This window comes from Gastrolobium bilobum, unplaced genomic scaffold (genome assembly GCF_033153095.1).
Source record: "Gastrolobium bilobum isolate Gb01-03AN ecotype WA unplaced genomic scaffold, APGP_CSIRO_Gbil_v1 utg1211, whole genome shotgun sequence".
Taxonomy (NCBI): Eukaryota; Viridiplantae; Streptophyta; class Magnoliopsida; order Fabales; family Fabaceae; genus Gastrolobium; species Gastrolobium bilobum.
Window position 1 is genome coordinate 161,685 of NW_026898913.1, and position 13,316 is coordinate 175,000.

The window sequence follows — 13,316 nt, forward strand, 5'->3', positions numbered from 1 at the left end:
CTCCCCCTTGCGATCCCGTGGACCTGTGTTCTTTTGATTTTTGTGGGGTCTTGATTTGGTGTCCGGAACTTTTTTTTTTTACTCAATGATAGTACTGAAATTCAAATTTATAATTTCGTACAAATATTCAAGTCCCTAGGCTTGAGTTCAGAAAATATTTTGGTTAGTTCAAATCAGCTGCGGCTATCCACCAAGTTGACTCAGTGGGTTTGATATAAGGGAGAGAATGGAGCGGTTTGTTCAGGACATTTGCACAATTTTAGTTCAAACGAAATGTTTATTCATAGTTGGGATCTAATTTACTAATAAGATTTTTTAATCGGAAATCAACATATTTATGTTTTTATTGAGTGCAAGGGTTAACTTATATAATAATTAAAAGTAACCAATTTGACTAAATTACCTTAATTTGATATTGCCAGGGAATGAATCTAAACGAAATTACGAATCAAAATTGATAAAATGATGTTGAAGAATGGTCGATATTCAAATAGCAAGAAAATCTGCTTGGTTCTGCATTATTCTGAAATTACCAATTCAAGCTACCATAGAAACCACACGTCATGTATAGTGCTAACCCGCATGAAAATTGACCAAGCTTAAGGGTACTGACTTTCAAGGTCTAAACTTAAAATGGTTCGGGAGAAATTTTTTTTACTAGGGAAATGTAATTGATAGGAAAGTGGTTGGAAAGTGAGTTTGATAGGAAAATGTAAAAAAAGTTGTTTGGTTGACCCAAATATTACCAGAGAAATTTATTTAAATATGCAAAATCTATGTTCGGGAGAAACTTTGCACCTGTTTTTTCACTTCTCCAGTCATCTCAAAATACCACATCTCAAGTGGTATTCTGTAACAGTGAATTTCATCCAAAAATCAACACAAAAGTCATTTTCTCATCTAACATATTTGCCTGGTATCTCTTGAAAAAACCTGAACCAAACATGATATTTTTCAATATCCACCTACACTTTCCCATTAATCCTAAAATAAACCTTCAACCAAACACTAGCTAAGGGATTGCAACTTCGCTCACTAGAACTAGAAGCATCTATCATTACGACATTGGTACGTGATTAAATTATTTGTTTTTCAGATAAAAACTTTTTTTTACAGCTTTAAAATAATTTTTTTTAAAAGAAACTAAAATGAACATATACTTGTAATCTTTCATGTATTTGAGAGTATAAAATTCCTCTGCACTTCATATGGTGTTGGACGTAACTATATGTTTTGGTTCTTTTGTAACTAAGGGTAGAAATGATTTAAGCCTTGCCTTAAATGAGTCAATATATGTTTTTGACATATTTTTAAACACATAGAGGTATGTTATATTTATATTAAAAAAATTCATTTTAACCTGTTACAAGTTATTAAATAACAAGAGAGAAGAGAAGAACATTTGAAATAATACTCTGTGTATTGACTGATGAAGGCTGTACAATATATAAACAGACTAATGGGCTAAGCCCAAACCTAATGTAATCTGACCTAATACAAAATAAGGAAATCCTAATTACAAAATAAGGAAACCTTAATTACAATATATTTTTAACACTTCCCCTCAAGCTGGAGCTTATAGGTCATATGCACCAAGATTGTTACATATAAACTCTATTCGAGGGTCCCTCAAAGATTTTGTAAACACATCTGCTAATTGCTCATTAGAGGGTACAAAGCTAGTTTTAATTTCACCAGCAAGAACCTTTTCTCAAACAAAGTGGCAATCTATTTCTATATGCTTGGTTCTTTCATGAAACACTGGATTTGATGAAATGTGTAGAGCTGCTTGATTATCACAAATGAGAGTTGCCTGTCCAGTGTCTCCAAACTTAAGTTCTCTGAGAAGCTGTTTAAGCCAGATGAGCTCGCAAGTAGTAGTCGCCATGGAGCGGTATTCTGCTTCAGCACTTGATCTGGCAACTACACTTTGTTTCTTACTTTTCTAAGAAATCAAGTTGCCTCCAACAAAGACACAATACCCAGAAGTAGATCTCCTATCAGTTGGACAACCAACCCAATCAGCATCACAGTACCCAACCACTTTATCACGACCTTTATCTTCATATTCAAGGCCTTTTCCTGGAGATGCCTTGATATACTTAAGAATACGAATGACTGCATTCCAATGTTCTTGACATGGAGAATTGAGAAATTGACTGACAACACTAACTGCAAAGGAAATATCAGGCCGAGTGACTGTGAGGTAGTTCAATTTTCCAACCAATCTTCTATACTGCTCAGGATCCGAAAAGGGCTCCACCTGATTCGGTAGAAGCTTGATACTTGGATCCATAGGAGTATCAACAGACTTTGAATTTAACAGAGCAGTTTCTTCAAGAATATCCAGAGCATATTTCCTCTGAGATATCACAACACCAGCTTTAGATTGGGCCACCTCGATTCCCAAGAAGTATCGAAGTTTCCCAAGATCCTTAGTCTGAAAATGATGACATAAGTGTTGTTTCAATCGAGTGATCCCATGCTGATCACTGCCTGTGATGACAATATCATCCACATATACCACCAGATAAATAGATCCAGAAGCAGAATGACGATAAAAGAGAGAATGATCAGCTGCACTCCGAGTCATGCCAAATTGTTGAACAACACTGCTAAATTTACCAAACCAAGCTCTTGGAGATTGTTTGAGGCCATAGAGAGACTTACGAAGACGACAAACAAGACCTGACTCCCCCTGAGCAACAAATCTAGGAGGTTGCTCCATATAAATTTCTTCCTCAAGATCACCATGAAGAAAAGCATTCTTGTTTGGTGCTGAAACTTGCACCCGCGCGTGAGAGCGCGTGGGTGGTCTTCTGAGGGAGCGGCCGGTGCCGGTGTGACCGCGTTGTCAAGACGATCACGGCGGTAGGCTGCGTGCCTGAAAATTCCACCGGACGGTGGTGGTTGACGGTACAGAAGCGTGAAGTAGAAGAAAATCTTTCGGAAACTGACAATGAGACAGTTCCAGATTTTTTTTTTTTTTTTTTTTTTGTAAAATACGATGAACAGTGGCTTCACCGGAATTTTTTTTTCCTTAGGCTCTGATACCATATTAAATAACAAGAGAGAAGAGAGGAACATTTGAAATAATACTATGTGTATTGACTGATGAAGGTTGTACAATATATAAACAGACTAATGGGCTAAGCCCAAACCTAATGTAATCTGACCTAATTACAAAATAAGGAAACCCTAATTACAATATATTTCTAACACAAGTGTTGATTTAATTTTGATTCAACAACAAAAATATTTATAAGAGATTGAAAGTATAATCTTCCTATTATATATATATATATATATATATATATATATATGAGTTAGGATCATTTTACACCAGTGTAAGTTACACTCTCAATCTTGATCGTTGATCGCACTTATATCTAAGGGCTCTAATGTTTTAGTAATGTGAGCCATTGGATATAAGTGGATCAATGCTCAAGATTGAGTGTAAGACTTCTAACTCTTACACTTGTTAAGAATATCTTGCCCCTATATATATATATATATATATATATATATATATATATGAACAAGATTCTTTGACACCGGTGTTAAATTAAAAAATTCGACATCAAATCTTAATCGTCGATTTTCATCAATTTAATGATTATAATTTATTGGAAAATTATTAATTAATTAATAAATATGATCTAATAAATTATAACCATTAGATTCATAAAATCAACAGTTGATATTTGGTGTTAAACTTTTTAGTTTGATACTAGTATCAAAAGATCTACCATATATATATATATATATATATATATATATATATATATATATATATATATATATTGATTGATGCTGCTCTTATTTTATAAGTATTATTTGAACAAAGTAATACCAAGGAGAGGACAGTTATTCGTTACACAGTTGTGGATTTGGATAATAATTGTTACCTAATTGAATTATTGCATTCATCATTTTATCCGGCCATATTTTGATTAAGTTATTGTGTAACGTGCTCATCACACCTTTTGTCTTTGTATTTCTTCTAAATTGGTTGCATTTGCCTAACTATATCGTTATTAAGATATATTCACATTATTACGCTATCAGCTTCATTGCATTTGTTGTGTTATATACTTGTATATTGTATTAATTAAATTCGACGCTGGAGAACAGCTCTCGCTTTTAAGATTTAAAAGGCAAGTCTGTCCCCACGTTGTCAGGGCTCGTGATTTGTATGTATGCTTTTTAAATTAAAAATTGGTGACCCCACTATAAAATAATTAACGTATATTTTTTAAAGTTATTGATTTTTTAAAATTAAAAGTCTAAAGTAATAAATAACATTATTCACTTAAAAATGTGAGAGCATTTTCTGCATGTCTTCTGGAATAGACATTTTTTTTAATAATAATAATAAGATTTTAGAGTGGACAATCATATATATAGTCCTACTTACGTTAAGTACGGCTATGTTCTTATTAATTTTGTTACTAAAGAGGTTAATCAAAGGTATTGATGGGGGCATTGGTCATATAGTTTAGATAGACACTCTGAAGACAATAAAATTTAGTGCATGCTTCATCGTGAAGTTTGGAACAGGTGACTTTAGATTTTGTAAGAAGGCCCCTTTTGCCAATGAGGTCAGATTTCAGTTTGGTCAAAGACCATTGACACCATGACTACTAAAAATAAAGGCTAAGACAAAAATTCACCTTTTTTTATATGTGAATATCCACATTATTATCTTAACATGCTAGCTAGTATTAGGTATTATTTTAAAACATCATATAAGAAATTATAGAGTTTACTATAAATATAAGGATAAATTTAAAATTGATTTCATAATTACTAAATTAATGTATTTTGTTTTTTGGATACAGATGAAAGAAAGAGACAAACAACAAACTACAAGCTAATCAGTCTAGGCATTTCAAAGCCCTTAATATCATCTAACACCAGCTCCATGCAACCTTCTGGAGTTTGGTCATACCAGTGGGTAACTAAGTCATCATCATCAGCATGTTTAGCCATCCAATCTGCCACTCGGTTCACTTCTCTGTGAGTGTGCAACAGTTCCACCCTCCAAGAATGAGACAACTCCCTAATTTTGTTCACAAGGGGAAAATAAGGGTGAGAATTGACATATCCCTCTAAAATCATCTGTTTGGCCACTAGAGAATCCCCTTTTAGGAGGACTTGCCTCATCCTCTGTCTCCAAGCCCATTCCAAACCTATCAAAAAATCCCACAATTCATCCATAAGAGTTGTACGATGACCCAACTTCTTGGAAAATCCCTGGTCCTAATTTCCTAATTCATCTCTAATAACTTCACCATATGTTAACTGGTTCCATTACCTAAATAGGATCCATCAGTATTAACTTTCATCCATCCCTCCGGAGGAAATCTTCAATTGATCATGATTCCCTTATTTGTTTCTAGAGCTAAGCTAGCACTAGAAATAATTTCATTCGCGTGCTCAATCTTGTTGACATACAAGGAAGCTTGAATAAAAATCTCATGTGGGGATGAACTTCTGTCATTGAATACTAGGTTATTTCTGTCTTTTCACATAGTCCAATAAATAACACCAAATCTCAATCTCCATTTATCATTCATCTGTTTATAGTTGAGATTCTTCACAATCCATCTGTCCATGTTATCATCATAGAAGGAATTAAGTTTCGTGTTATCCAACCAAAGAGTCCACACATCTCTAGCCTAGCTACATTTCCTGAAGACATGATCACTATCTTTTGATGAGAAATGGCATTTGGGACAAGTGGCAATATCAGTCATGTGCCCCCAAGACCTTTCTGCATTAGTCAACAATTTGTTGCCATATAGGAGCCAAAGGAAGTACTATATGCGTTGAGGTCCTTCCTATCTCCAAGCTAAACTCCAGGCTTTGGGATTAGAACTATTCCGGTTAGCAGATAAGTAGTTGTAAGCAGAACTGACAATAAAAGTACCAGAGGGAGAATGACCCCAAAATACTTTGTCTTGTCCTTCAAGAATACAAGGTGGAGCTATACCTGCTATAGCTATGAAAGAGTCTTCTGGGAGAAAGTGGTTGCATTTGCTCCAATTCCAAACCCCTTCTAAATTAACATAAGCGTCCACTTTCCATTTTATAGCTTCTTCAAGAACATTTATCACTGCTTTATCAATTAGCCTACCAACTCGAGGGATCTAGTTGCCCAACCAGAAAGTTGTGATGATGCCATCACTAAGGATTATCGGATTATCTTAGAGCCTGATTGGATATGATCCCAAACTTTTTTCTATTCTTTTCCAAGTATTGGATACACACCTACCGCTATTAAGGTTAGGAATGACTTCTTCAACCTTATACTTGCTTTAGAGCACTTTGACTCAAAGATCATCTTTATTCGTTAAGAGGCCAAAGCTCGGCTTCATAGAGAAGGCCTTATTAACTCTCATTTGATCTCTGAACCCCAATCCTCCTTCCTTCCTTAGCTGTTAAAGTCTATTCCTCTGTTCTCATGAAGATCCCCAAATGAAGCTTCTGATTAATTTCTCCGCCTCATTACTGTAGATATAAGTTATGTTTTGATGATAACAAAATGGCAACAATAAAAAGAGAAGAGCATTGATCAAGAGTAAAAAGCATCAACCATATGTGGATATTGAAGATGTATGATGTAGCCACACAAGAAGAGTAATGTCATATCAAAGTGGCAAGATCATTGGATCAAGAGCAACAAGGAATAATTAGAAGAGTAACACCAAGATCAAAGACAACAAACCATAGACAACATCTAAGAGAAGCTCAATCTCATAACCATGGTGAAAAATGATCAAAACTAACAAAATGTCATGCATTGTCATATCTAACAAGTCAAAGCATCAAGCTCAAGTAAAGATCCAAGACACAAGACATGAAGCTAAGTCTAAAATCATATTTAGAATATATCTTTAGGACTTAGAATATATGTGAGGGTATATGGTAGATTGCAGTGTATGAGCTCAAAGTTTTCTCAAAGTAAACGTGTTTTTCGAATTGCATAATTATAACCTTAATATACTTGAAAGAAATTTGAAAACCCCATGGAAAAGATCCTTGACATATTTTATAACTTCAAAACATATTTATCATGTCAAGATCGTTCGCAAAAAAATGGTTGGAAGCAAGTTACATTTGAACTTAAAATTTGTTGCATAATTTCGCTGCTGCCTTCCATACAATTTTTCGTATCCAATATGATGGATTTGGATCTTGTATTCTTCATATAAGTTGTAGATCTTTCTTTTATCTTTCCAACAAGACTAATATCACATCAATCCAACAAGAATAGCTCAAGTTATGTCCAAAATACGAAACAGTGTTATTGTTGTCAATTTTCCAGCCTTCCAACAGGTTAGGAATTGATTCCCTGCATATGGGAATCGATTCCCAAACTAGGAAATCGATTACCGCCATGTGGAAATCGATTTCCTCTTCCTGGAAAGGTTGGGAATCGATTCCCTAAGTATGAGAATCTATTCCCCCTGCGACAGAAAGCCTATAACGGCTATAAACAACTAGTTTTGCAAAAAATATTATAAATACATTCTTTATTACCCTAAAACGAAATGATCACTATTCCTACACATTTTAAGGATGATTTGAGATCTTCTACACTATCATTTGCATATTCTTTCATATCTTTCAAAGATAAAACATATTTGAGCTCATATCTTGAAAATCCATATACCCATAGTACTTCAAGTTGTATATCCACACTTTGAGAGTGTATATTCATTTACAAATATTTCTCTCCTTGTATTCATGAGTTGAAAGGGTTGTGAGACCCATTGTTTGAGAGGTAGCCAAATATCTAAGTAAATTTAGAGTGAATTGTAAGGTTGCCAAGTACCCGTAAACTTGGAGATTGTGAGGTATCCAAGAACTCGAAGTCTTGGAAGATTGTAAAGGTTTGTCAAGCACCCGTGAAGCTTGACCATTAGTGAAAGAGTTGATCGAGCGGCTTCAGTCTGGACGTAGGTCACAAGTGGTGGTGACCGAACTAAGATATATTGTGTTTGCAATTCTCTAAACTCTAAACTCTTTATTTTTAGCACTTTAAATGCTTCTTTGATATCTTGTATGTGCTAGAATAAGTTCTATAATTGTGATATATTATATATAATGTATTGTTTGAATGTATTGATTAGATTTTCATATATCAAAGTTTGCTTGAAATGATTATTTAGAAACTAGAAGGGGGTTTTTGCGAAAATTTTTGTAATACTCAATTCTCCCCCCTCTTGAGTATGGAAGCCACATTCCTAACAATTACAAACACCACTAGGTAGAATTGCAGATTGCATAGAATAGGCTGGCAAAGCTTGCAGCACTAATTTAGCAAAAATAGCATGCCTAGCAAACACAATAAAGATGACTGATTCTAAGTAGACAGACAATTCTGAACTCTATCCAACACATGTCTGAAAGTACTTATGTTAACTATTTTATGGTGTAAGGGAACTACTAAGTACTTGCCAAGATCAGAAGTGATGCTAACACCAAGGTCGTCACTGATTTCTTTGGCCTTGCCAAAACTCACATTCTTAGAAAAATATGTTTTGATTTTCTCACCACTGACTTTCTGGCCAGATGCAACAAAAAAAGTTTTTAGAACTTGATTTATCACCAGAGCTTGATTTAGGCTAGCTTCAACACAAAGAATTATGTCGTCCGCAAAAAATATATAGGATATAGGTGGAGCATCTTTCTTCAACAAAACTAACTTCCAAGCTTTAGTCTCCATAGCTAACTGAATTATGTGGGCAAGTCTTTCAATACAAAGCATAAAAAAATATGGGGATATGGGATCCCCCTGTCTTATTCCTCTTTCAGGTGTAATGCTTCTAGTAGCTACTATATTCTAAAGCATGTTCATGGAAGCCGAAGAGATACAACTGTACAATAACTGGGCCAGGGAGTTAGGGATGCCAAGGTCTTTTAAGGTCTCTAACACAAATTTCCAACTTAAAAATCATAAGTTTTTTCTAAGCCCACCTTTCATCATCCACCCTTTATTCTCTTTTCTATTTCTCATTGAATGAATGACTTCTTGGGCAATTATTATATTATCATAACTTTGCCTTCCCTTGATGAAAACTACATTGATTTGGTGAAATAATTCTAGGCAGTAGATCTTTCAATCTTTTAGTAATTATCTTTGTTACGACTTTGTAAATAACATTACAAAAACTAATTGGTCGAAAATCTCTCATACATTAAAGGCTCTCCTTTTTAGGAATCATACAAATCAAGGTTTTATTAATTTCCTTGACTTTTTCAAATTGCAGAAGATATCATCAATCAGATTGCAAACTGAATCCTCTATAGCTCTCCATTGGCTTTGAAAGAAGATAGCATGCAGTTTATTAGGTCTAGGGACTTTGAACTTCCCTATCCTAAAAATGGTTTTCCTTATTTCCTCTTTACTAGGTCTTTTTGACAGAGAAACTTTCTCCTTAACAGAAACATTAGGAAAGGCATTCTGTATAAGGAAGATCCCATCATCCTCCTCATCAGCTTTGAATAGGTTTTAATAAAAGGAGACAACCGTGTTAACAAGCTCCTTAGTATTAGCAACCCAATTACCAAGGTCACTTTTGTAGATTGAAGATATGTTTTGACGATAATAAAGTGGCAACAACAAAAAGAAAAGAGCCTTGATGACAACAAGGCAAGAAGAATAAAACAAGAAACAATGAATTGAGATGACAATCCAAGAGCAATAAGCATTAAACTTAGGCAATAATCATGAAGAGATTTGAAGAGCAAAACCAATATCAAAGGGCTAAGTATTTCCAACAAGTCAAGAACACAAGTCAAGAGAAGTATCAAGGTCCAAGCACTAATATAAGAAGCTAAGTCCAATTCCTTATTAGAATATATTTTTAGGACTTAGATATGATTGTAAGGATATATGGTAGATTACATTGTATGAGTTCAAATTTTTTCTCAAAGTAAATGTGTTTTTCAAATTGGATAATCCATGGCCTTTAAATACTTGAAAGAATTTGAAGAACCTATGAAAAATATTTTTGACATGTTTTATAACTTCAAAACATATTTATCAAGTCAAGATCTTTCATAAAAAGTTACTGAAAGCAAGCTCGAACACATTTGAACTTAAAATTTATTGCATAATTCGATTGCTATCTTCCGAACAATTTTTCGTATCAAAGATTATAGATTTGGATATTGTGTTCTCATATAAGTTATAGATCTGTCTTTTATCTTTCCAACGATACCAAGATCACGTCAATCTGACAAGAATAGCTTAAGTATGCCCAAAATACGAAATAATGTCCTTGCAGTTGAATTTCCAACATCTAACATGGTTGGTAATCGATTACCTGCATACGGTAATCGATTACCACTGACCAGAAACGAAAAATAACAGCTATAAACAACTAATTTTCTATGGAAACGATATATATACATCCCCAATGACTCTAAACCATTTTGGGCATTATTTTTACACATTTTAAGGATATTTTGATCATCATTTATATAAATTTTAATATCATTCAAATATCACACATTCTTGAGCTCGTGTCTTGAAAACCCATATACACATAGTGCTTCAACTTGTATTATCCACACTTTAAGAGTGTATATTCTTTTTCAAATATATTCCTTTGTATTCTTGAGTTTAGAGGGTTGTGAGACCCATTGTATTTAAGAGATAACTAAATACCTAAGTAAATTTGGAGAGATTGTAAGGTTACCAAGCACCGAGAAGCTTGGAGGTTGTAGTGGTTTGTCAAGCACCCGTGAAGCTTGACGGATAGTGAAAAAATTGATCGATCGACTTCAGTCTGGACATATGTCGCAAGTGGTGGTGACTAAACCAAGATATATTGTGTTTGTGATTCTCTAAACTTTTAACTCTTTATTTTTAGTATTTTAATTGCTTTTTTGATATCTTGTATGTGCTATCATATGTTTTATAATTGTGATATATTATATGTTATGGATTGTTTGAATGTATTGATTAGCTTTTCATATATCAAAGTTTGCTTGAAATGATTATTTAGAAACTAGAAGGGGAATTTTACGAAAATTTGTTAATACTCAATTCACCTCTCTTGAGTATAGAAACCACATTCCTAACAATTTTTTAGGGTGACATTTCTATTGTGCCTATCATGGCAACAATTTTAAGGTGTGGTTTATTGACTCTTTGACTAGATAAGGGTCTGTCACCTTTAAAAGTATCAATTTGATATCTGATTGGGATATATTATTGTTTGGGGTCTTTAAGTGACATTTTGGTGGGGGCGGCTCTAAATCCTTTCCCCATCCCCCGCGGCACTCAGTTAATTTTATTTTATTTTATTTTTCGAACCCAGTTCCACCACACACCCCCACGACACTCATTTATTTTATTTTATTTACTTATAAGTGACCCTCCGAACTAGGACGGTGTGCCAAGTGACATAATCCCAGCAGTCTGAGCCCCATCATCTTTTTCCTTTCTCTTTCACTCAAATTTTTTTTCCACCAAATCCCTTATGTTCTCTCTTCTCTTTCCCTACAATCTCTTTCACTGGATAAAAAATTAAGACTGGGATATATCCAATTGCAAGGAAGTGTTTCTTTCTTCCAAAAATTTCGCGGTTTAAGCAGAGCATTATCCATTCACTGTAATATCTTTCACTCGTGTTATTTTTTCCACTGACTAGTAGTAAGGAAGTGTTTCTTTCTTCCAAAAACTTTTTCACCAATTTCTCTTTGTTTTGACCATGGGAACATTTAAAAACTTGTTCCTTTTTTCGAGGTAGTTAGCAGCAACAATATAAAGAAGGCAAGTGGTTTTTTTGATCTTTTATCATGTATTTTTTGATGTTTATAAATTGCACTTGCAATTTGTAATTGATAAAAGCATGTTACTAAAGTCTATTAGGGAAACTAAAAAAAATAAAATAAAAGCCTGTTGAAGTTGAGTTTATTTATATTTATATATCAATAGTCTATTCTGAGATGGTCTTGCTATTCAATTAATTATGCCATTCAATTTTTCTTCTTTCTTTGCTAAAACCATGAAGTGATTGTTCTAGATATATAGCAAATGATATATGCTTCCAATTATTATAGAAAAGAGATTTCAGAATTGCTCGAAGAAATCTCCATTAGCACCTTGCAGTTATGCATAATTTACATTCTTTAATAATAGGAAACTAGGATTTTACAATCTCTAATATTAGGTAACTAAGAATATATGGAAACTAGGAAATTAAGAAAAAAAATACAAATCAAATGCTAAGCGCATATAGTCTCTAAATTGGAGATATAGGAATTTTTCCCCATATAGAAGATATTTTTTCACACTCTATGTAGTTGGAGCATACAGTCAGGGGTGAATTTTACTAACCTAAACCGATGCATTTATAAATTAGGTAGTAATAAATTTTTTTAATTAATTTTTAATTTATGATTCATGTATGTAAAAGCACGTATGTAGAGCTGCCTCTTTGTAATTAATTTTATTTAATATAAAATGAAATTAAAAAACCACGGATTTCTATCAATGAGAAGTCTAGATAATATTTAAATAATTAAATAATAAATAGATAATTATGTAATTAGATAATAATATTTATAATATTAGATAATTACATAATATTTATATAATTAGATGATTTGTGATTAATACTTAGGATTTATGTTATAGTGTGTTAATAACGTTATTTATATTATTGTTATTTAGGGATGGTATACGATAATTCATCTGAGAGATGTCTTCATCCCGGTCCTCGCGACAATAGTGTATTATTCATGCAATCTAGACACCATTGGATGTTTCCTGGATGGATGAACGAGATTATAAGTCTCTGACTATCAGAAGTGGACGACTGGCAGGGTTGGATGTTATTCCAGAGCCCATTGTACCACTTTTATGCCATGCCAGTTTTCTTGGAACTGTTTGGATGAGCCGTATGGAGGTATTTTATATGCTATATATATATATATATATATATATATATATAAAACTAATAGTAAAAAAATTATCAAACAATTTATTTGATTTATTTTGATTATTATTTTACCTTTTGCAGATTGATAGCTCATTAGTGGGATCATTTCTTATGGGCTCATTGAGAATGATTTTGATCTAGTTCATGGCCTATTAGAAGTATGGAGACCAGAGACTTATACATTTCATATGCTTTCGGGAGAGGTTACTGTGACACTCGAGGATGTTGCAATGATCATCGATCTTCCTACAAATGGTGAACTTATTATTGGCATGTCCGAAACACGAGATTTTCTACATTTGGTTCCACAACTTCTTGGGAGGACCCCAAATGCATCTAATTTGAAGGGTGGTA

At 33.5% G+C, this 13,316-nt stretch overlaps 1 protein-coding gene across 1 annotated transcript in view; it reads left to right on the forward strand.

Annotated features, from left to right (window-relative positions):
* The first annotated feature begins 12,794 nt into the window (after positions 1-12,794).
* The window catches only part of LOC133285356 (protein MAIN-LIKE 2-like), a 572-nt gene continuing 50 nt past the window's right edge, over positions 12,795-13,316 (forward strand). Inside the window, exons 1-2 of the mRNA XM_061482566.1 lie at positions 12,795-12,929; positions 13,052-13,316. The exon at positions 13,052-13,316 is cut by the window's right edge and continues 50 nt beyond it. Of these exons, the coding sequence (XP_061338550.1) occupies positions 12,795-12,929; positions 13,052-13,316 (400 nt within the window). The remainder of the gene's footprint in view (positions 12,930-13,051) is intronic.